At 56.5% G+C, this 21,788-nt stretch overlaps 1 protein-coding gene across 1 annotated transcript; it reads right to left on the bottom strand.

Annotated features, from left to right (window-relative positions):
• Window positions 1-3,728: 3,728 nt before the first annotated feature.
• On the bottom strand, window positions 3,729-21,488 carry SHISAL1 (shisa like 1). Its single transcript, XM_022596827.2, has 3 exons — window positions 20,974-21,488; window positions 17,188-17,401; window positions 3,729-6,581 (listed from the first exon to the last, which is right to left on the bottom strand). The coding sequence occupies exons 1-3, from the start codon at window positions 21,038-21,040 to the stop codon at window positions 6,260-6,262; spliced, it is 603 nt and encodes a 200-aa protein (XP_022452535.2). The 5' UTR covers window positions 21,041-21,488; the 3' UTR covers window positions 3,729-6,259.
• Window positions 21,489-21,788: the final 300 nt, after the last annotated feature.

The raw sequence follows: 21,788 nt of genomic DNA on the forward strand, positions 1-21,788 counted from the left end.
TGGTTCCCAGCGCTCGACCTGCTCCCATGCATGCATCTTAGAGGGAGGTGAGCAGCAGCCTGAGGCTTCAGAGAGAGTGAGATAGGCTGCGGAGGGCCTTGGGGGCCAGGTTAGGAGCTGAAACCCTCTCGGGGGGTGGGGAGGTGGGACAAACCAGAGGGAGTGAGGCAGGGACAACGGGGGGCTGGGGTCCTGAGAGGGCAGCCAGAACCTCATCTGGTCCTGAGACCTCCCTGTGAGGTGAGGCTGTGATTGTCCCCATTTTACAGATGAGGAAACCGAGGCTCAGACAGGTCTTGAGGAGTCAAGCTGGGATTCAAAGCCAGATGTGTCTGACCTGGAGCCCCTGCTTGCTCCCCTGGGCCCGTAACAGTGACAATGACGCACACAAGCGTCAAGGCAGCTGGGATGACACCGTGCCTCGGGGACCCCTCCCCCTGAAGCTGCAGTGAGGACCCTGGGTGGTACCTGCAGCACCCCAGGCCACCTCCCTTTTGTCCTTTAGCTCCGCTGCACGCCTGGGGGGCTGTAGCGATAAAGCACGCAGCGTGAGGATTAGGGTGATGTGTCAGGGCTCACTCCAGCTCTGCTGCTGCTGTGTCAATCAGACAGCATTTGCTGAGCACCTACTATGTGCCCTGAACACCAGAGACAAGATGCCTGCGGTGGGCGTAGGTTCCAGCCCAGGGGAACTGTAGTACAATAATAGAGATGTGATTCACCAGAAGGTAGACCCGGAGCTGGGGCAAAAAGAAAGTCAGGTGGAGGGAGAGGCAGGGGAGGGCAGCAGGAAGGGGGAGCACAGCCCAGAGTTGCCCTCCTGCCGCCTGGGAGCCGGCAGGGCTGCGACGAGGGCCGAGGTGAAACGTTCCCTAAGCTCGGGAGATAAACCAGAGCGTGTCAAGTGAGCAAAGGAGACATTATGAGCAGAAAAGCAGGGCACCTTGTCACCACTTTCCGGGAGGCAATGAGCCATGGAGGTGCGGGCACCAGGGAAGGCTGAGTCCATGGGATTTTAGCAGAAAACTTTGCAGTCCGAGGTCATTATGTTCTAAACGAAGGGAAAGCCAGCTTCTCCGTGAAATTAACTGAAAGTGGCTGCGCTTCATCCCCTCGGACTGCACCTCCCCACCCCCGGATCCAGGCCGGGTCCATAACTCAGTGACCGTGGGCTCCGAGGCAGGGGCACCACAATGCCATCCCGAGTGGTGATGCAGTTTGGGCCTGGCCCTGCCAGGCAGCAAGGAAATGGCGTTTCCGGTGATGGGGATGGATGGAGTGTGGGTCTGCGGGGACCACGGAGGCAGGCACTGCTCTGAGATGCAGCGCCCCTGATGCACGACCTCCGATACTGCTCTTGAAGTGGCATCTTGGGGGCTGCCTCAGTCCGCGCGTCACCAGAGAATCTTCTGACAAAGAGGTTCGTTCCCCCTCCCGTGGATGAGGCCACCTCTCCAGAGGCTCTGCGAGTCTCAGCAGAGAGGCCATGGGCCCTGGGGTGGGACCCTGCATCAGTCTCCCCTTCTCTGGCTGACCCGGGCAAGTCAATGAACTCCTCCGAGCCCCCCAGTTTCCACATCTGAAAATGGGGCTCAACAGCCCTACAGAACAAGTGGCATGTGGCTGGCCTCTGTGGGGCACGGGGTGAATGCTGTTCCCGCCCCCCCCATCAACCCTGGCAGGGCAGGACCCCTACCACGTTTATTTACCCAAACGTGAAATGATCTCAAGAATCGCCGGCACTTGAGGACCAGGTACCAGGCCTGTACAAGGATCAGCCCGTTTAATTCTCAGGATGATTATGACCCCTGGTGCTTACATGGGGAAACCGAGGCAGGGGCCGGTGGAACGGGCTGCCCAAGGTCGCAGAGCCTCCGAGTGGCACAGGTGGGCCTTGAACCTGGGCCGTCTGAGTCCCGGCCCCAGCACACGTGCTGCTTCTCATAACGCCCACAGTGATGATAGCGCTAAAAACATCCCCTTAAGAAGGCTGATGGCTTTATGGCCGAGCGGTGCCCACCTGGCTGACGGAGCCGGTGTGGGTGCCTGGCACATGGTCGGCACTGAGCAACGGCTACTGCCGTCTGCTTCCTTTCCTCCCATCTTGTTTCTTTCTGTGTCTCTGTGCCCTGAGCGCCTGACACTGATAGATCAATGCCGGCTGCCTGGAGGAGGGTGCAGGGAGCAGCGCCCACAGCCTCCTTCGTGGGTTTCTGAGTGTTCGCTGAGCCCTGCTAGGTGCCTGGCCCCTCACAGGACTCAGCTGGGGGCGCCGAGGTCAGCCCAGTCCACTGCCAGGCATCCAGGTCTAGTACCTGCTCCCAGCCGCTGGACCGGGGCAGCTGCAGCATCCTTGGGTCTCCCCTCCGGGGTGCCTATGATAAGCCTCCTGCCTCAGTCTCCCCTGGAGTCGTTCAGGGCTGGATCTTGGCTCCAGAATTCCCCATCGCCAAATAAGGGCTCAAAACAGGCATATGGAGACCCCAGAAGAGGAATGCACCTCGTGATGGGGACTCTAGGAACCAAGGTGCTGAGTGCATTTGCAACCCTCTTCCTCCCCGGCCCCTCTTCCAAGAGGAAGAACTCTGGTCCTTCTCCCCAGGGAAGAAGCTGGGCCCTGGGCCAGGAATGGAGAAGCCTCCAGGAGCTGGAGAAGCCGAGATCATCCACCTAATACAGCGAGAGAGAGCGAGAGAGAGCGAGAGAGAGAGAGAGAGAGAGAGAGAGAGAGAGAGAGAGGAGGGAGGGAGGGAGGGAGGGAGGGAGAGAGAGAGAGAGGAGGGAGGAGGGAGGGAGGGAGAGAGAGAGAGAGAAAGAGAGAGGAGGGAGGGAGGGAGGGAGGGAGGGAGAGAGAGAGAGAGGAGGGAGGGAGGGAGGGAGGGAGAGAGAGAGAGAAAGAGAGAGAGAGAGAGAGGAGGGAGGGAGGGAGGGAGGGAGAGAGAGAGAGAGAAAGAGAGAGAGAGAGAGAGAGGAGGGAGGGAGGGAGAGAGAGAGAGAGAAAGAGAGAGAGAGAGAGGAGGGAGGGAGGGAGGGAGGGAGGGAGGGAGGGAGAGAGAGAGAGAGAGAGAGGCCCTTGGGGAGCGGCTGAGGGGATCCGTGCTCAAGGAGACACATCTCAGCGACGTGGGGGGCGGCGGGGAAGATCCAAGTGACAATTAGTAGTAAAGCAACGCAGACGCTATAGCTCTTGTTCCGGGAGAAACACTGATTTACAACCCTGCTGTCCCGACTCTCCACCCTCCCCCCACCCCCAGCTTGACATCACGCATGACCACACCCACCACCGCACCTGGTCTCAGACCTCCACCTGCCTGAGAAGCCCCACCTCCGCTCCTGTCCACAAGGCAAGGCTTGTTTAACCTCAGACTGCTGGGCCCACGGCCTGGCTGTGCCCCTCATCCCGCCTGCGCCCCCCCCGGGCTGTACCCCATCAACCTGTGATGGTTACCCAGGTCTTCACTTGCGCCGCTTGCTTCTGTGTCCCCAGCACCCGGCACAGAGCCAGGGTGGGGTAGTGGCTGCTTGGGAAACTTCAGCCAAACCAAACAATGTCAGGGAAGACAGGTACACACTCGGGAAGGGGAGGGATTCCTGCCGCCACAGAGGACGCGGAGCTGGAAGCAAGGGGCAGTGGGGCAGGAGCTGGAGCCAGCTGTTCACCCCCCTCCACCCCCATCACGTACTGACCCTACTGGCTGGGCTCCTCCAGAAAGCTTCTCCGTGCTTCCAGCACTTCGCCCCCGGGTCGCAGTGAGAATGAAGGCGTGCCGCCAGGGACCGGGGCACAGCAAGTGCTCAGCAGAGGTTGCTGGAACCATGGGCGCCCACCAGGAGGCCCAGCGAGGTGAAGGTCTGCTCTGGTCTCAAAGTCCATCCCCTCTCCCTTCGGCTGGTAAAAGGAAGCCCAAGCAGGAAGTCCCCGGCCCAAGGTCACACAGAGCGTGGAGGGCAGGATGGGAGCTGGGCGGCACCTGGGGATCCCCTAACCCCCATCGCGTCCTGGCACGTTCCTGATGCTTGTTCTTGTACGGAGACTCATATGGTGATGGAAACCCCATTCTGAGCCTGCCTCTATGAGAACCAGGACACAAAGAGGCTCTGAGCTCAGAAATGAAACCATCTGTACAGGGCAGAGCCCGTGGGCTGGGAGCCCAGCCTCTCATGAAGATGCCATGAACCCAGACTTCACGTGCAACGCCAACGAGCTTGCATGCCCCCTTCCCCTCCATAGCTGATGTCCTTAAACCCCATCTGGATCGCACAGCACAGGGCCTGGTACACAGGAGGTGCACGACGTGTGCAATATGGAAAGGGGGAGACCTCAGAGACAGGCAACGGTTAACAGCAAGGGACACTGAGAACTGTTAGGACCAGACGCAGCGACTCAGAAATGGACCAGCGCGGTCCCTTTCTGTGCAAGCAAACCACCCCGGGTTCTGCAGGCAGGACGGCAACAGCCCCTAAGGGCTGGCTCACATCACCGTCTTGTCAGGAACATGGCAGGGGCTGGGGAGCACCTTTGTTTACATGGTAGAGTCTCAGCTCTCAAAACACTTGGCTCCTGGTAATGAACTTTTCCAGTGGTTCTCAAACTGTAGTGCCTACAGGCATCACCCCCAGAGATTCCTGGTTAGGAGGCTCTGGCTGAGACCCAGGAATTTATTTTGACAAGCACCCCAGGTGTGTCTGCTGTGCGAGACTCACATCTCAGGAGACCACACCTTTGGGGCAGAGCCAACAGCTGTTTCATGGTCTGTAGCTTTGGGTGGGCTTGTGTGTCCCCTCCCCCCTCCTCAAGGTGAAGAGCAGCCTCTCCACCACCCATCACCTCCACACCACCAGAAGCCTGGCTCGGGGGCCCTGCCCAGAGGACCGGCTCAGTCCACATTTGTCCAGCTGAGCTGAGCAAGGCTGCGTCTTTGCCTCCTGCATGACAGTTGGGGCAATTATTAGATCAGTAAGCACAAGCTGATTTAAGTTTATCTTATTAATTATTTAAGTCATTCATTATTGAAAAGGTCACTAGCTGTTAGCTACTTAAACAATCATGAACTAGCTTGGTTGCATCTCTTGCAAGGAAGGAGCAATGGTTAACTGAGCACCTACTATGTGCCAGGCATTTTGTTTGATCCTCAAGACAATCCCAGGGTGGCAGGGGTGGGGGGGTGCGTTCTCACTCCCCCCTGCTTCACAAGGATTGGAAGGTTAAGAGGGTGAAGGAGTTGCCTGAGGTTACAGAGCTGGTAACTGGCAGAGCTGGGACTTGAACCTGGGTTGGGTTGCCTGCAAAACTCATGGCTTGGCAGGGATCACTGTGTTGTAGGTTTTTGCACTGGATCTTGCAGGCTGGGCTCAGTATTGTGATGTCCTGGGATGATGTGCCCTGTGCCCTGTGTGCCCATGGCTGCAGCTCAGCCCCTGCAGAGCAGCTGAGCCCTATACCCGAGCCCTGGACTTGAGCATCTACACTCAGCCTGGCTCCTGCCAGGGGCTGATGCCTGTTCTTGGTGCTGGCCAGTCACACAGTAGGTTCCTGCTTCAAAATGCACAGATGCCTCCTCTCTCCCTCCAGCTCTGCACCGCCCAGGGACCCCCAGGTTAGGTTATTCTCTGCCTCCCACCAGACTGGAGATGGATAGACATGAAAGCGGCAGTCTGTCCCTTTCCAGGAAATCATGAACTCGCCCCTGGGGTAGGGTAACCAGGTTCTGCGGGGGTGGCCACCCTATAAGGCCAGCCGAGATGCCACCTCCCTGGCCGGCTTCCTTCCCTTCCCCGAGCCATCGCTGAGCAGCCTGCCTGCATCGCCCTCAGATGCCTTTCTGTGACTCAACATACATGCACCATGGAGTCCAGTAATAAATATGCTTATTTTCAAATTTCATGCCAAAAAAAGCTTCTCCCTCAGCCCCTGACAGATCGACTTGCTTCCTTTGACCAGACTGTGAAAACTTGGGAAGCCATCCAGTTTCCCTTTTTGCCTTGGCAGCTAGGAAACTCACAACTCCACTTCATGCTCAGTGGCAACAGCTCTCACACCAGAATCTAAGCAAAATAAACTTGCAAGCTTTGTTTCTAAGCTCTGTTTCAACCTTTCATTTCGACTTTTCTGTCCAGGCACGCGTTGTTACCACGAGCCACTTCACATCTTTCTTGGCAAATAAGATAAGCAAATCATCTGGTAATTGACAAGCCAAACACAGCAGCAATAATGATCTGGTATTTTCCAAGCTCGTCAAAGACAAGAGATCGCAGCCACTCACCAGGCAGACGAACCCTGGAAGCTCATCAGCGGTGGGCTGTGGCTGTCTCTCTGCAGCGTGTGGACGGCCTGGGGGGCTTGAGGCAGGGGACCCGGGGGAGGCTGGGACTGCAGGGCCGGCTGCCCTGGCCGGGGTGCCCGGGCAGGGTTCCCCCACCGCCTGGGGTCCTGTTTCATCCACCGTCCATGGATGCCCCACCGTGCCAGGTAAACCTTGCAAATGTCGTAGTTCATTGCCGAGTAATACAAAAGATCCAGGACGAGTAGCATCAACACGAAGAAGCCGTAGATCCACACTCCCAACAAGGCGGTGTAGTTGCTGCGGGAAAACAGAGAGAGGCTGAGAGAGGAAAACAGAGAGAGGCTGAGAGAGGCCGGGACAGCAGCCCCGCTGGGGCTGGAGTTAATCAGGGGGGTTGATTAGAAAACGTGGCACGGGGTCTCCGAGAGGAAGGTGAGCCCCTCTGGGGGGCAGGGGATCTTAGCTCCCTCTTCTCATGCCCACTCCCCACTTTCCTCTCCCCGACCCACCCTGTTTGCCCCTCCCAGATGCCTGCAATCCACTGCCCTCGGCCTGTCCCTCGAGCATCCCCTCCAAGGCCCCAAGTCCTTGGGCCGGGAGCCCAGGAGGCCTCACCCTGTTAGGCCCTCTGGAAGAAATTTTCCACTGGGCATCTGGGGCTCTTGCGTTGTGGTGGCCCTTACTTTCACCTTCCTGCCCCCCCGACATGGGCGCTACGCCCGGACCTGCCAGCTGTCTCCCGCGGGTACCTCCCGCTTGCCCCCCCTCCTGGCCTTGGCTTACGCCGCCCCCGCCACCTAGGAGGCTCTCTTGCATCCCTCATCATCCCCTCCCCTCCCCATCTTTCTGGACCCAGGGCAAATGCAGGAAGTCTGTCGTCTGAGGACAAACTGACCCAAGTTCATGCCCCTCGGCATCCACACTGGGCCACCTCACACCCCCAAGTTCTGCGTGGGACTCAGCCAGGGCGTGTCCCACCTGGGGTCGGCTCCCTTCCAGCCTGCGCCATCACGCTCCCTCCCTCAGAAGCCCAGGAGTCAGGGCATCAGCTCAGCTGCCCTCCCCACACCCCACGAACTAGACACTGGTGCATCTGCTCCACCAGCCACATGCCTTTCACACCCACCCTCAGGCCGCTCCCCGACAGCGCTCTCCACCAGGCACCCCCAGGCTGCACGGCTGGGGGTCTCAGGGCCCCCTGACGTCGGTTCTTTTATTCCTTCACCCAGCATTTCCACGCTGAGGGCCAGTCTGCCCTCCAGAAGCAGAGATGATGGGGTTGGTTTTGAGCTGCAAATGCCCCTTAGTGAAGGGAAGCTGGCTGCCCCCTGAGGAGCTCACTGGAACACTGCGCCTTCTGCCCAGCCACTGCTTTCTGTCCCCCCACCACCTTCCTTCCTCCCCAGCCTGACTCCCACTGCCTCTTGGAAACTGCTGGGCCCTTCCTCTGACCTGAGTGCCCCTCAAACCCTCCCCCCACCAGCCGGGGCCATGCTGGCATGGTCCGGGTATATCCTCCCGCCCAGGCCAGGGTCTGAGTCTCTCCCGGGCGCCTGGGGAGGGCCATTTCCTGACTTCACCACTGCAGCGGGGCCAGCGGAGCTCCACACGGGGCTCGCCCAGGACTGCGGCTGTTTAAGGGACCGATTTATTAGTCACTCAAATGCCCCCTCCACCGGCTCCCTGCTGCGGCCACCTGTTTAGGTGGGTGTGAGCTGGCGGGTGGCAAAGATGAGGCAAAGCCAGTGTCCAGCCTCGCTGCCCCCTGGGGGGACCCACCCTGGCTCTCAGCAGACAGCCTCCCGGGTGTCCTGGGTCCCCTCGAGAGGTGCCTCTGGATGCTGTCTGAAGCTGCGGCACACGGGTCTGGAGCCAGGAGGCCCTGCCTCTGGTTTCTCCTTGGCCTCACTTTGCCGTGTGGCCTGGGAGGATGCTGTGTGTCTCTGGGTCTGGAGGAGATGATATGAAGCCCCTCCCGGTCTCGGTTTCCAGACTCTGCATCCTCCCAGCTGGGTTCACCTGCTCAGCCTTGGCCGCTGCAGTGAGATGGGCGCCGCGCCCCTCTGGGTCCTCCAGCCCCCTACCAGGGCTGGGCCCGGGCTGGGTGGGGAGGCTGACTTTTGCCCCGCCCCCCGACCCAGCCCCCTGAGCTGCCTCATTTCAAGGGGAATCTAGCTTCACTTGGAGATATCCAGGTGTGAATGCCTGCCAGGGAACAGAGGCCAGCAGCCCTGTCTGGCATGCCGAGGCAGGAGTCCACGTGGACAGGGGAGGAGGGCCTGGCTTCGGCCCCTGGCACCCCTGCTTTCCCCAGCACCCCCTCTCCAACCTCCTCTGTTGCCCCCACAGAGTTGCTCTAAGCATCAGGCTTTTCCTTGGTGGTTCCCATGGCGGCAGCCGCGGGCGCTGAGGGAGCCAGTGGGGCGGGAGAGGCAGGGGCAGCTGTTGGCAGATGTTGCCACACTGAGAGAGGGAGTCCCCGACGCCAGCTGGGGGTGGGAGCTGGACACGGCTGGGCCTAAACCATCAGGACTAAGAAATAATAACAGCTAGCGAAGCAGCAGCCGGTGGGCATTGCTCTAAGTGCTTTACACATCTTAGCTCATCCGACGACACTCAAAACACACAGTGAAGAAAGAATTACTGCTATCATCCCCATCCCCGAGATGGAAACTGAGGCTCAGAGGAATTCAGAGACTGTCTAAGAGCTCACAGCCATTAAGTGGCAGAGCCAGGATTTGAACCCAGCAATCCAGCTCCACAGCACACGTTCCTAACCGCTGCACCATACGGCCTAAGGCAGGCGCCACCCATGTTTTCTGGGCAGACAAGCCGCCTCCAGGCTTTTGCCTATGCTGCTCCCCTGCCTGGAACTTGCTCCCTACCTCCTGTGCAGGCAGCTGGCCCCGCCCCCATGTCTGAGCGCAGCTATCACCTCCTCCAGGAAGCCTTCCCTGATGTCCTATGTTAAGTCCAATCCCTCCCCTGGGCTCTCAAAGCCACCGGGCTTCCCAGAACACATTGTGTTGTCTTTGCTGTCTTGTAGGACTGTCTGCACCTCGAGATCAGAGCTCCTTGGGACCAGGGTCAGAGTTCAATGCTCGGCCTGGGGCTGCTTTCAATGTTCCTTAAGCTAATATATAGTGAGTGCTTATAGCGAGCTGGTGTCAGTGGCAGCCTCGATAGGAATAACTTCCTCACTAGACTTTACCTTCTCTATGCGTATTCCCTAGTAGTTAATAGGGATACTAGCCATCACAACGTGCCCGTGCCTTGTATTTCCGAATCTTTGCAACAATACTGTGAGTTAGGAGCCAGTATCCCTCATTTACAGATGAGGAAATGGGGCCCAGAGAGGCGAAGCCAGTGTCCAGAGGCTACACAGCTGGGCGGTGGCCGCACTGGGATGTACACGTAGGTCTATCTGACCTCAGAGTGTGCTGAGTTTTGGGGAATCCCAAGGTCAAGTCTAAGACAGATGTCCAGGCAGGAATTCCCCACATCTGCTTGGCCCACTTGTCCTAGCTCATCCTCTACCAGGAATTGCGGACAGGCCCCAACCTCCCCAGCGACAGCATCCTGCATCTTAGTGTGTCATCATCACGGGGTGCATGGGCACTGCTGAGCCTGCAGGCCTCCGCAGCCAGCTTGCTCTAACTGGCATGGGGTTTGGGGGGTGGTAGCACCCCCCATGATCTCACCGCCATGATCTCACCACACCCCGCCCCCCCCCAGCTCAGAGAAGGGAGGGGCACACCCGCAGGAGGTGCCACCTTTGCTGACTCCCTCTGCCCTGCATGGGAGGCCACCCTGGAGGTGGCAGCCGGCTGGGAAGCCTGGGCCATGGACGCCGTCTCCAGGCAGTTCCCTGCCTTCCAGGGCCTGCCCTCTCCATGGTTGCCTGGCTGGAAGCATTCTGGTCTTTTTAATCTAATTTAAAAATGTGATCTGGAAATTAATTTCATCCAGATGCAGGGGTCTTTGTTGAGTGTGTGTGTGGGTGTTTTATAAAGGGCAGGAGAGAAAATAGAGGCTGTTTTATGGGACAAGATGTGAAGCCAGCCAAAGCCACAGATAGCAATTTTTCAGTATCTTTTGGAAGACTTAATGATTCAGATTCTTTTGCTGCTTCCCAAGCAGTAAACAAAACCTTCTCTGATGGAGGAATGTCACTGAATACCTCCCGGGGACAGGAGCAGGTATGTCAGCCGGGGCGGAGGCCAGATGGAGGTCCCATCGCCACCCATGGGCAGTCCCAGTTGAGGACGGAGGACAGAGTTCCTGAGGCCATCCTGTCAGAAAGGAACGTCAGCTGCAGAGCTCACAGCTGGGCCCAGGCTGGCTGGGAGATGGTTCATGGCCCCTCAGCCAACTTCACCTAAAATAACTGAACCCGCTCACAGGGGGGCCTGTCAGTCCGTGTGACAAGTTGATAACCCTGGTGACTAAATTCTGGGCCCAAGAGATTAGGCCTGTGTGGATTCAAATCCCAGCTCAGCAAAATTCTTTTTCCGTGATCTGGGGAAAACGAGCTTTACTTTCCTCATCTGTAAAATGGGGATAACAATATGCCCTACTTGGTGGTGCAATTGTGAGGCTTAATGAGATAACACGGGCCTGAAGGAGAAAGGACCCAGTGAGTGCTGCCTCCTGTGATTAAGGCACAAAGGGAATGCTCAATAGATCTAGGCCCAGAGAGGCAAAGTGACTTGCCCAAGGTCACACAGCAGGATTGAGGTTGTCCAGTGCCGTGGAGGAGCATGGGCTTGGGACTAATGAAGTAGCGTCCACTAATACCAAAATATTCACTGTTCTCCCTGCAGGCCTGCTTACAGGGCCCGGCCCTGCTGGTAACAGCCTTGGCCAAGTGATGTGCTTTGACCAAAAACAACGTCAGCAGAATTATCAGGCTGATTCTGGGTGGAAGCTTAGGAGTTACCTTGTAATTTCACCATCGCTCTTTTCCCTCTGCCATGGGGACATCCTGCTCTGGATGAGGACTGCTTGATCAGCTCGGGTCACAGAATGCTCCCTGCCCAGAGCCCCAGGTGACCCAAGAAAGACATGGGGTGTGAGTCAAAAATAAGCCTTTGGGGCTTCCCTGGTGGCGCAGTGGTTGAGAGTCCGCCTGCCGATGCAGGGGACTCGGGTTCGTGCCCCGGTCCGGGAAGATCCCACGTGCCGCGGAGCGGCTGGGCCCGTGAGCCATGGCCGCTGAGCCTGCGCGTCCGGAGCCTGTGCTCCGCAACGGGAGAGGCCACAACAGTGAGAGGCCCGCGTACCGCAAAACAAACAAACAAAAATAAGCCTTTGTGTCTCGACTCCCAGGGACTCTGGGGCTGCTCCTTAACTGAGCCCAGATGACCCACACACCGGTCCCAAACCCTGCTGAGCCACTTGTGTGCTGTATGGCTACAGGAAAGCTCTCACCTTCTCTGAGCCTCAGCCCTGGTGCAGTGAGGCCAGCGGGACCTTCTTCATAAATACCTCTGCTCGGATTAAAGGAGTCAGGGCAAGTAAGGCCCCTTGCCTTCCACTAAATGCTCGCAAACGTTCATATATGTCCCTTCCCCTGGCTTGGAGGGGTGTATTCAGATTAGGAAACCTCGCGGATTCTAGAACCTCTTGAGCGTCACAAGGCTGACAGTGTGTAGGTATGTTTTACGCCTAAAAGGGCTTGATAGGGCTGAGCAACTGACAAGAACATCCAGGAATTTCCGACCCAACTCAGGAGCTGGATTCAGAGCTTGAAGCATGTTTGACGGTGATGTAAGGCCTGCAGGACAGGGCCCAGGTAGAGGAGACCCAGGGTACTGGGATTCTCAGGTCCTCAGGCCTGGCCAACCACCACATGTCAGCTCTCGGTGTGGCTGGAGCACCTCTGGGTATTGGGAAAGGAAAGCTACTGGAGGAAAGAGGTTTCAGTGCGGCCGAGGGAAGAATGACAACCCATCACTTCCCACTTTGAGGCCTTGAAGACCCTTCTGTCTTCTGAGCATTCCTGTCCCAGGTTCCCACCCCTGGCAGCCCATCTGCCTGGTGAAGGAACACCCACACACTGCACAAGACTCTAGTCCATACCATCTCTGCCAGAGGGATGTCCCCTGCCCCTAGAGAGAGCTGACCGCTGACCCCATATACCCCGTGCCGCCCTGTGCCCTGGATACATGCTGCCATTGCTTGCTCAGGGCCCTGGGTGATCACTGCTGCTAGCGCCCCAGCCGGAGGCTGGCATGGGAGGGTGTGCAGTACACTCCTGAACACCAGGGACTCTGCCCAAGTGGCTAGAAGTGGCATCTCACTGTGGCGGCAGGCTTGGCGAGGTTGCATCCCGAGCTCTGTCCGCCTTTCTGCCAGGCAGCTAGAGCCAAAACAGACCATTCTGTTCCTCCAGAGAGACACAAATAAATAAGTCATCAGGAGCGCTCTCCTCTTCCCTGCCACCAGCCCCACCTCCCAGCTGACTCACTGGCGGGTCAGGCGAATGTCAGGCAGCCTTGCTGTTGACAGGCCCCGTGCATCTTCACAAAGCCCCAACGGGGGTCACAGCTGCGCTGGTCCATCTAGATGGGCTGCCAGTGGGCGCTAACCTCCTGGGATATTGGAACACCTGGCCTCTTGGCTGAGGTCTGGCACATTCCCCAGCATCAGACAAGTCCTGGCTTTCTAGATGCACCTGGGAGTGGCAGAGCCCACTGGCCGGAACAAGGGCCCTGGTGTCCCTTGGCCTTGACTGGGTGGAACAGGTGACTTCACCTGCCTGGGCCCAGCCCCTTCTTCCTTCCTCTCAGAGTAGCTGTGAGGACTAATGAGACAACAAAGGCATCCTGCCCAGAAGGGTCAGAGCTCCAAAGGGCAGGACGGTCCCAGAGGTGGACTTTACCTGGCTCTCCTCACACACCCGGAGCACTCAGGACCTCTTGGCCAGGCAGGCCTGTCCCAACCCATTCACTAACCTATCCTCCCACACCCAGTGGCCCATCCTCCAGTTGTCCCCTCTCTGCCGCAAGCTCTGGCTGGACGCAAGGCCCTGGCCCCGCTCCCTGGGCTCAGGCCTTCTCCCCAAGATGCCCCAGCTCAGGCAGCTAAACGGAGGCCTCCAGGGCTTCTTATCTGAGCTCTGGATTGGCTGTCTCCTGGGTGACCCCAGCCTCTCCTCTCCACAGGGCCCCAGTCTTGCCCAAGTCATCCTCATGACTTCTGCAGTGTCCTAGGTCCTTGTATCATGCACCATCCATGAGCACAAGCCCAGCTTAAAGCTCTCGGGGCCCCTCACCACCCTCAAGAGGAAGCCCAAGCCCCTCCTCCTCTGCCCCCCGGTCCGCGAGGCCCCACCCCATCCCGCCAGCCCCCGCCGCCTTGTCCCATGGTTCCCCTGGCATTTCACACTCAGGCTGCAGGGAACTGTGTCTGGAAACGCTCATTCCTCTGGACTGTGTGGCTCCCACCCTCTTCAACACTTTTGGATACAGGACACCAAGCACCACGCCTCCCTCGTGAAGCCCAGGAGAGCAGAACAGCCTGGGAGAGGAGCTCAGCCCAGCTCTTCTGGGCCTCCATCCACGTCTGTGGGAAGGGCGATGGCAGGAAGCTCGGTGGAGAATAATCAGGAGGGATCCCTCCAGAGCAGTGCTCTCAACCGGGAGAGTCCCGCACCCCACGCTTGGCAGCGTCAGGAGACACGGTTGGTTGTCACAGGCAGTCAGTGGGGAGGGGGCGTGCTCAGCGTCTAGTGGATGGTGGCCAGGGTCTCGCAATGCACAGAGTAGCCCCCAGAAAGGAGGATTAGGCTCCAGGTGTCCACCGGGCCGCGGTGGGGGTCCCTGCTCTAGGCCCTCCATCAGTGGAAGTCCCAGATTTATTAAAGCGGCTCTGGACCCAGGCTGGCTCTCAGCTCCACCCCGACTGGCTGCCTCAGTCGGGCAAGTTATCAATCTCTCCACGCCTCACCTTCCTGTGTGTAAAGGGGGCCAAGGGTGGGCTGCTAAGTGGCTTCAGAGGGTTGAGCACAGAGCTGGCCCCATGCCACTAGCTCCATAAATGCTTGCCGAGGTGCCAGGCTAAAAGCCAAGCTAAACTTCCTCAGTGCGTCCATGCCTCCCCAGGGAAGGGCTCTGTTTTGTGGTCCAACTCTTTATTATCTGCAGCCAGGACCCACTGTGCCTAAACCATGGAGAACTCCGTGTGAATCCCGTGTAAACGTGCAGATCACAGAAACCTGTGGGCTTCAAAACGAGGAGCCCAGACACCAGTCGCCAGAGCCTTGGAGAAGTCTGGCCGTCTTGCCAAGCCTCTGTCTTCTGTCTGGCTTTCAGCTGGCAATGTCAACACTCCAGGGTCCTAACCCCAGTCCTGGCACCGCCCTCCTCCCTCAGGGAATTAGTCTTTGGTCTTATAAAAGGCTTGGGTCAAGTTCCAGGCTTGATTCCAGTCCTCGTGACAGAAAAGACTTGCTGAACTACTTCACACAGAATTATTCTGAGGTCTGAGCAGATGGCAAGATATTCAGGGGAAGCACCCGTGCATTTGAGGAAGGAAGGCTGGGGAGCTGGCCTTGGTGGGAGGAGGAGAGATTCAGAAGATAGTCAAGGGATTTGCATCTCCTGCCTGATCAAAGGGAAGAGGCAACTTCCCCCAAGTGAGCATGGCATGGTGGCAAAACATCCAAGCCCCAATATCAGACAGCGAGATGGAGGCTCAGACCCCCACCCCACCACTCCCAGCGGTGCCACTAATCTCCTCAACAGTCACTCAACAAACACTCCTTGCAAGTGGATTTTTCCTTACCACGAAAAAAATACATCTACCCCAAGAATCAGCTTCAGGCTTACTGGGAAAATATCTGAAGCATCCCCATTAAAGTCAGGAAGAAGACAAGATTGCCTGACAATTTTAAAGATGGTTTTAGAGGTACTAGCCAACACGATTGGACAAGAAAAAGAAGTGAGGCACAAAAACTGGAAAGAAGGAGATGAGATTATCATTGTTTGCAAATGGCATAATCGGACACCTAAGAGAATCAGCTGAAAAAAGTATTACAAAGATAAGAAATTTCAGTAGGGTGGCTGAGTAAAAAAATACGTATTAGGTTTTATCATTTAAGCAACAGTTGGTTAGAACAGTGGTGTCCGACCTTTTTGGCACCAGGGACCGGTTTCGTGGAAGACAATTTTTCCATGGACTGGGTGGGGGGATAGTTCAGGCAGTAATGTGAGCGATGGGAAGCAATGGGGAGCAGCAGATGAAGCTTCGCTCGCTCACCCACTGCTCACCTCCTGCTGTGCGGCCCCGTTCCTAACAGGCTGTGGACCGGTACTGATCCATGGCCTGGGGGTTGGGGACCCCTGGGTTAGAAGATATAGTAGAAGAAAACCCCCATTATAAAATAGCAGCTTGAAAAGAAATAAATATGAACAAACACAAAAGATACGTGCAATATCTATATGAAGAAAACTCTAAAACATTATAAAAGAAAATGTGAACAAATGGAAAGACACATTGTATTCTTGGATAGGAATATTCAACGTCATGAAAAGTCCGTTGTCCTTGAATTAATCTATGAATTTAACACAATCTCAGTAAAAAGTACTAACTAGATTTTTTTTTTTTTTTTTTTTTTGGCAGGGAGACTACAAAAGCCAATTCTAAAGTTCGTATGACAAAAGACCTGGGGGAATAGACTAAGAAGACATTAAAACACATCAAAAGCAACAGTAGTTAACACAGTGAGGTACTAGCAAATGTATAACTAGACCAATGAAAGCCATCACAATCTACCCAGATGCTCAAATTTAGTATACTATAGTATACAATAAGTTTGCATTTCGGATCAGTGAGGAAAAGATGGACAATTCAATGATTGCTGTTAGGATAACTGTCTACCCATGTGGGAAAAAAATAAATGTGGATTCCTACTTTACATCCAAAAAAATTACTTACATCCAAATTTTTAAAAAATCTTACATCCAAATAAATTCCTCACAGATCAAAGATTTGAAGGCAAAAAATTAAAACATAAAAGACGTAGAAGACAACACGAGGGGATTTTTAACAATCTCAGAGTAGTGAAAGACTTTCTCTGTAGGATACAAACCCCACCAGACACAAAAGAAAAAAAATGGGTACAATTTGATTACATAACAATTAAAAATTAAGCATGAGGAAAAAAGCATCACTAATTCAAAGACACACTGAGAAAATATTTGCAATGCATCCTATTTCCTTCATATGTAAAAAGTTCCTGTGAATAAATAAGAAAAAGGCCAAAATTTCAATAGGAAATGGCAGAGGACATAAACAGCTCACAGTAAAAGAAATACAAGTGACTCTCAAGCATGTGAAATATGCTGTTTCACTCATAGTAAGAGAAATCAGTGGATGCTATTTCGATCCTATGTGCCTTTACTTAGCATATTCTCACTGCTTTTCTACCAGCAAACTCCTCCTCCTTCTTTACACTCATATCCCCTCCATCAGGGCCCTGGTCTCATGTGTTTAATCACCTTAGGGAAAGGGGCTGCATGGGATTAATCTCTGGGTCAGGAATGTCAACCAATATGTGTTGAACAAATAATGAATGAAAAAGGAACTCAGGCCCCGTGGATTCCAGGTCCAAGCACCTTTCATGCCTGAAAGTCTTCCACATCCTTGACCTCATTTAACTACCGCAGCAGCCCTGAGAGGCAGGTATCACATGCCCATTTCTCAGATAAGAAGGCTAAAGTCCAGAGGGCAGAACAGGTCAGAAAACCTGTCACCTGAAGACTTTCCCAGACTCCTTCCAGGTCCACCCATCCTTGCACTGGTTGCCCAACAGCTGGCCTGGAGGCTGGGGTGTTTTGGCGGCACCCGGACTTGACTGGGGCCCAAGGCAGTGGGGCTGTGGCCCCAGCGCGGTACTTACTTGTGCATGTAGCCCTCGGAGCCGGCCGTGAGGTTTGCCTGCATCACCGCCTGGAACTCTGTCTCATTGCAGCAGTATTTGAAAACCGTGTTGTTATGGTGACAGCAGAGGATCAAGGTTTTGTTGTCCGAGAGCCGGGGGCAGTGGAAGCCAAAGTGATAGCGGCCTTTGTGGTCCGTGTATGGCTCACAGACACGGAAATGCGCGGACAAGACTGGAAAAGACAGTCACCAGGCTCGGTGGGGTCCCTCCTCAGGCCCAGCTGGCCCGAGACCCCCACCAGTCCATGAGGACCACGGGCAGAGCCTGGTTGGCCTATTCTAGGGTTGTGCCCACCTCTTCCTTTGCCAGGAAGGCTTTGTGGTCCAGTGTGAGCCTCCCCTCTGCCAGGAAGACTGCTCTGGCTCCTGTCACCTCCCAGGCCCCCCTCGGCTACCATCCTGCTTATACTGTGCTGTCCAGACTGGGAGCTTCTTGCAGGCAGGGCTGATCTTAGGCCTCACGTGGATCCCCTCCAAGGGCTCTGCACACAGCTGGCACTCAATTAGGAAGCAACACTAACTGAGCACTTACTGTGTGCTTCGCAGGCTCTATCAGATTTAATCCACTTGGCCATCCTAGCAGGCAGGTCTGGGATCCCACTTTACAGAGGGAGGAACCCGAGGCTCAGAGGTGTACAGTGACCTACCTGAGCCGGTTAGAGGCGGTGGAGCAGGAATCCAACCCAGGCCTGCCTGGATCCAAGGTCCAGGAGCCTCTGCACTCCTCCATCACTGTGCGGACTGATGGTGGACTCGCCAACAAGTCCAGGCTGGCCTGGGTGGTGAGTGGCATGGGTGCAAGAACCAGGTCCCACTTGTAGAGAAAGCGGTGTCCCCTCATATCTTGGTTTCTACTAAACTGATGCCCTATACCCGGAGGTCCCCAAGGGCCCGCCTTGGTGGCCCCAGCTCATGGCGACAAAGCTGCCCTGGCCTTGGACCCTCATTCTCCTGGCTCATGGCCAGAGGCCCCTATTCAGCCACGGATGACGCTGAAAACCCAGGACAGTATTTACTAGCTGTGCTGCTGCTGATAAAGACGAGTGAAAGCCTGAACAAACATAACAATGGAAAACAACTTGGAGCCCGCTGTCTCTAGCTTAATTAGTGTCTTCATAAAAGGGACTGCTGTATCTAATTTGTATCGCTCAAAAGGGGCTTCCAAGGCTGAATACATCTCTCCAACCACCAAGGCTCTAGTTCTGCAGAAGCGCCTCAGTTAATTGAGAGCTCTGTCTCTGCTGAGAGGTTATTAGACTCCAGCCCACACAGCTCCCAGCGCCAGGGGCTGCCGAGGGGATCGCAGCTGGGCTGCGCTGGCCGGTGGGCGGGTGGGCCTCATGTGCTGGAGCGCCGAGGCTGGCTTGGGTGGCTTCATGAAATCCTGGGCCCCTTCTCCAAAGTACAGCACCCTCTTTCGTGGGGACGGGTAGGATCACTGCGGGAAAAGGGTCTCAGCCTTTCAGGAGTCAGGGGAGCTCTCAGCCTCGACCCTGGGAAACAGAAGACCCTCTTATGGATGCAGTGGTCACTAAGGAAGCCCCAGGTGGATGCACCATCTCATTTGATCTCATGTATTCCCATTGCACAGAGGAGAAAACTAAGGTTGAGAGCACGAGTCTCAAAGTGTGGTCCCTGACCTGCTGCGTCTGCATCCCCAGGGGACTTGTCACAGATGCAGTTTCTCAAGCCCCTCAGCAGACGTTCTGAATCAGAAACTCTGGGGATGGGGGGCACAGTCTGAGTCTTAGAAAGCCCTGCAGGGGATGTCGATAGACTTGGTTTGGGACCTACTGGCCTGGAGGCACAACGTACCAGAGGCTAAAGGTGAGGCAGAGGCAGGAAGTGAATTCCAGCCACTGACCAGCCCCCGTCCAGATTGATGAGAAAGCCCTGCCGGGGGGGTCAGCTCACACTCGCTTGCAGGAGGCTCGATGTGTCAGCAACACCCAGTGGCTGGTCAAGAAGACAAGCTGGGGCCCTGAGGCCACAGGACCCAGGGAGGGAAGCAGCAGAGTGGTGGAGGGGGCCTTTGAGCTGGGCTTCAGAGGAGACAGATGTGCAGAGATGGAAGTGGGAGGGAGGCCCAGCCAGGGAAGGGATAAGGAGAAGTCCCCAGTGGCTCACCCCGGCCACCCCTGGACAGTCGGCACCACCTGCTTTGACCATGTGCGAAGACAAGGCCACTGCTGCTTCCTGAGGAAGAATGTGCCGGAGCTCGAGGAGTCCTGGCCCGGAGCCAGGACAGCTGGTCTGAATCCTGGAGTGCACAGGATCACCTGGGCCATCACAGCCTCTCTGTGCCTCGTTGCCCTCAAGGATGGAAGACCAGTGGTCTCCCGGGGGCTGGGGGCTCCGAGAAGCATTTGTGAACAGCAAAGCGCAGGGCCCACTTAGAGCAGGGAGGGTGTAAGCGAAAGAGTGGACGATAAAGGACAGCACTTCCGGCCTCCAGGCACGGGTGCACCGTGGCTCTGGGGCTGTGCCTGGGGCCCGAGGGCAGGGGGATGGTCGTTAGGAGGCCAGCGTGTCCTGAGTCACCAGGAAAACCGGCCCACGTGGAGAGGGAACACGAGGGGAGAGCCACTCTTGGGTCTTGGCGTCCAAGATAGGACCCCGATCACCCCCCCCACACACACACACACATACACACACACACACACACACACCTGCGAGGCTCAGGGTCTGCGTGGCCATCATTTAACAGCCAGGTGACTGTGTCCTCTGACCATGTGACCTCAGGCAATTCTCTTTCCTGGTCTGACCCTCAGCTTCCTCATTTGTAAATGGGTGGGGAGCTCCTCTCTCCCAGGGGACAAGATGACCTACTGCATGAGAAAGCAGCGGGGAAGGAGTTCTGTGCACAGTGGCCCCCAGACGCATGGCCTTGGCCTGGCTTTTTCTCTGCCACCCCAGGGCCCTTCATGGCATCCTTCTGAACCACGACCCCCAGCAAAGGGGCAAAAGGGGCCCAAAGGTGCAGGCCGGTGTCCACAGCCCTGCCAGAGCAGGAGGGCACAAGGGCATAGGTGCATACACGCATGAGAGACAGAGACAGGGACAGGGACAGAGACACAGAGATACAGAGAGGGAGACAGAGGGAGAGACACAGCGAGAGCAGGCACCTTGCTGAGATGAGGGCTCGCGCTGGGTCAGCCCTGCTGGCAGGAGGTAGGGTGCACTTCTCCAGTCGGCCAGCTTCGCTTTGGAGCAGCCGAAGGACTTGGTTCATGTTCATCTTTGTGAACAGGAGCGTGAAAGCCCCCCTGCTGGGATCAGGGGCCCCGCCTAGGGGACTGGTCGGGTGCTGGGAGATGGGGCCCCGGCACCACTCTGTCTGGGTTGGAATCCAGCCCCTACACTAGCTGTGTTGTCTCTGGCTGTCAGTTCCCTCTCCAAGCCTCAGTTTCCTCCTCTGTACAATGGGATGACTACGACACTGCCTGACTTTGACTTGCTGGGGTCAGGAGAGAATTCACTGCACATAAGGGCTTCTCCCAGGACTTACCGGCAGCCACCGTTAACCCCACAGTGTCCGCGAGAATCTTCCAGCTGAGCTCCCAAGGCAGGCACGTGGGGCACAGCACACAGTAGGTTCTCACCAAACATGAGCCCCTCACGAGGCTGATGCCACTAGGGCCGGCAGCCCCCTCAGCACCCAGAAGCCCGGCTGAGCTATAGCCCTGACACCAGGAAGGGACCACCTCCCCCTCCCGCCTCCCGCCAAGCATCACAGAGGCTCTACCTGCGGAAATCAGCAACGAGAGGACGGCGAGCACGTTCAAGGGCTGCTGGCCACAACTGGTCATCATTTGGCTTGCATCGATTCGTCGAGCGCTGCCTGTCGAACGAGAGCCGGGAGAGGCCGGGTGTGGGCTGTTTTGTCTGCGGTGCAGACACTGGCTTTGCTGCCCATGGCAGGGCCGGATGGGCACGGGCAGGGAAGCAGGTCTGCCGGGAGCAGGGGCCGGGCCGTGGATGATGGAAACGCCGCCATCCAATTTCCTTTCCGGGATGAATGACCTTCCCCCACCAGTCAGCTGTCATCTCCCTTTCTTTTCACGGCCAAATGAGACTTAATCAAAGGAGGACGGATGGCTCAGGTGGTGGAAATAACCAGCGGTGGGCACGGGAATGAGAACGGTGGTGAGCGAGGGGATTAGAGGCGAGCTCGTGTATCTGCAGGGGGCTGGCGGGACCCACGTCTCCCTGCTGTGTCGCTAACGGTGACTTCCATTAACCCCACCCCACCCCCACCAGCATGCATCCAGCTGGCACCGTCCAGGCATTAGGGACATGGCAGTGAACTAAACAGACTCGAGATGGAACTCAATAGAAGCTGTCCCTGCCCCGGCTTGCATTCTAGTGACCAGGGCTGACAGCTCACAGATGAGGAGTTCAGAGGCTATGAGGTCCCTGGGGTTGCAGCCCGAAGACTGAAAGCAGAGACTCAAGCAGAGACTTGTACACCCATGTCCATAGCAGCACGATTCACGATCGCAAAAGGAAGAGACGACACGAATGTCCATCGACGGATGACGGATAAACACTGCGTGGCAC

The sequence above is a fragment of the Delphinapterus leucas genome, chromosome 11, assembly GCF_059928025.1.
Source record: "Delphinapterus leucas isolate spDelLeu-1000000601 "Yukka" chromosome 11, BTC_Dleu_Yukka2, whole genome shotgun sequence".
NCBI classification, from domain to species: domain Eukaryota; kingdom Metazoa; phylum Chordata; class Mammalia; order Artiodactyla; family Monodontidae; genus Delphinapterus; species Delphinapterus leucas.

What these genes read in the sequence shown, in the direction of transcription:
- SHISAL1 (XM_022596827.2), bottom strand. Translation starts at nt 21,040, where the DNA reads ATGATGACCAGTTGTGGCCAGCAGCCCTTGAACGTGCTCGCCGTCCTC. An exon ending in CTCGTTGCTGATTTCCGCAG is followed by an intron (nt 17,402 to 20,973) that starts GTAGAGCCTCTG and finishes TGTCTTTTCCAG; the next exon opens with TCTTGTCCGCGCATTTCCGT. An exon ending in TCCGAGGGCTACATGCACAA is followed by an intron (nt 6,582 to 17,187) that starts GTAAGTACCGCG and finishes GTTTTCCCGCAG; the next exon opens with CAACTACACCGCCTTGTTGG.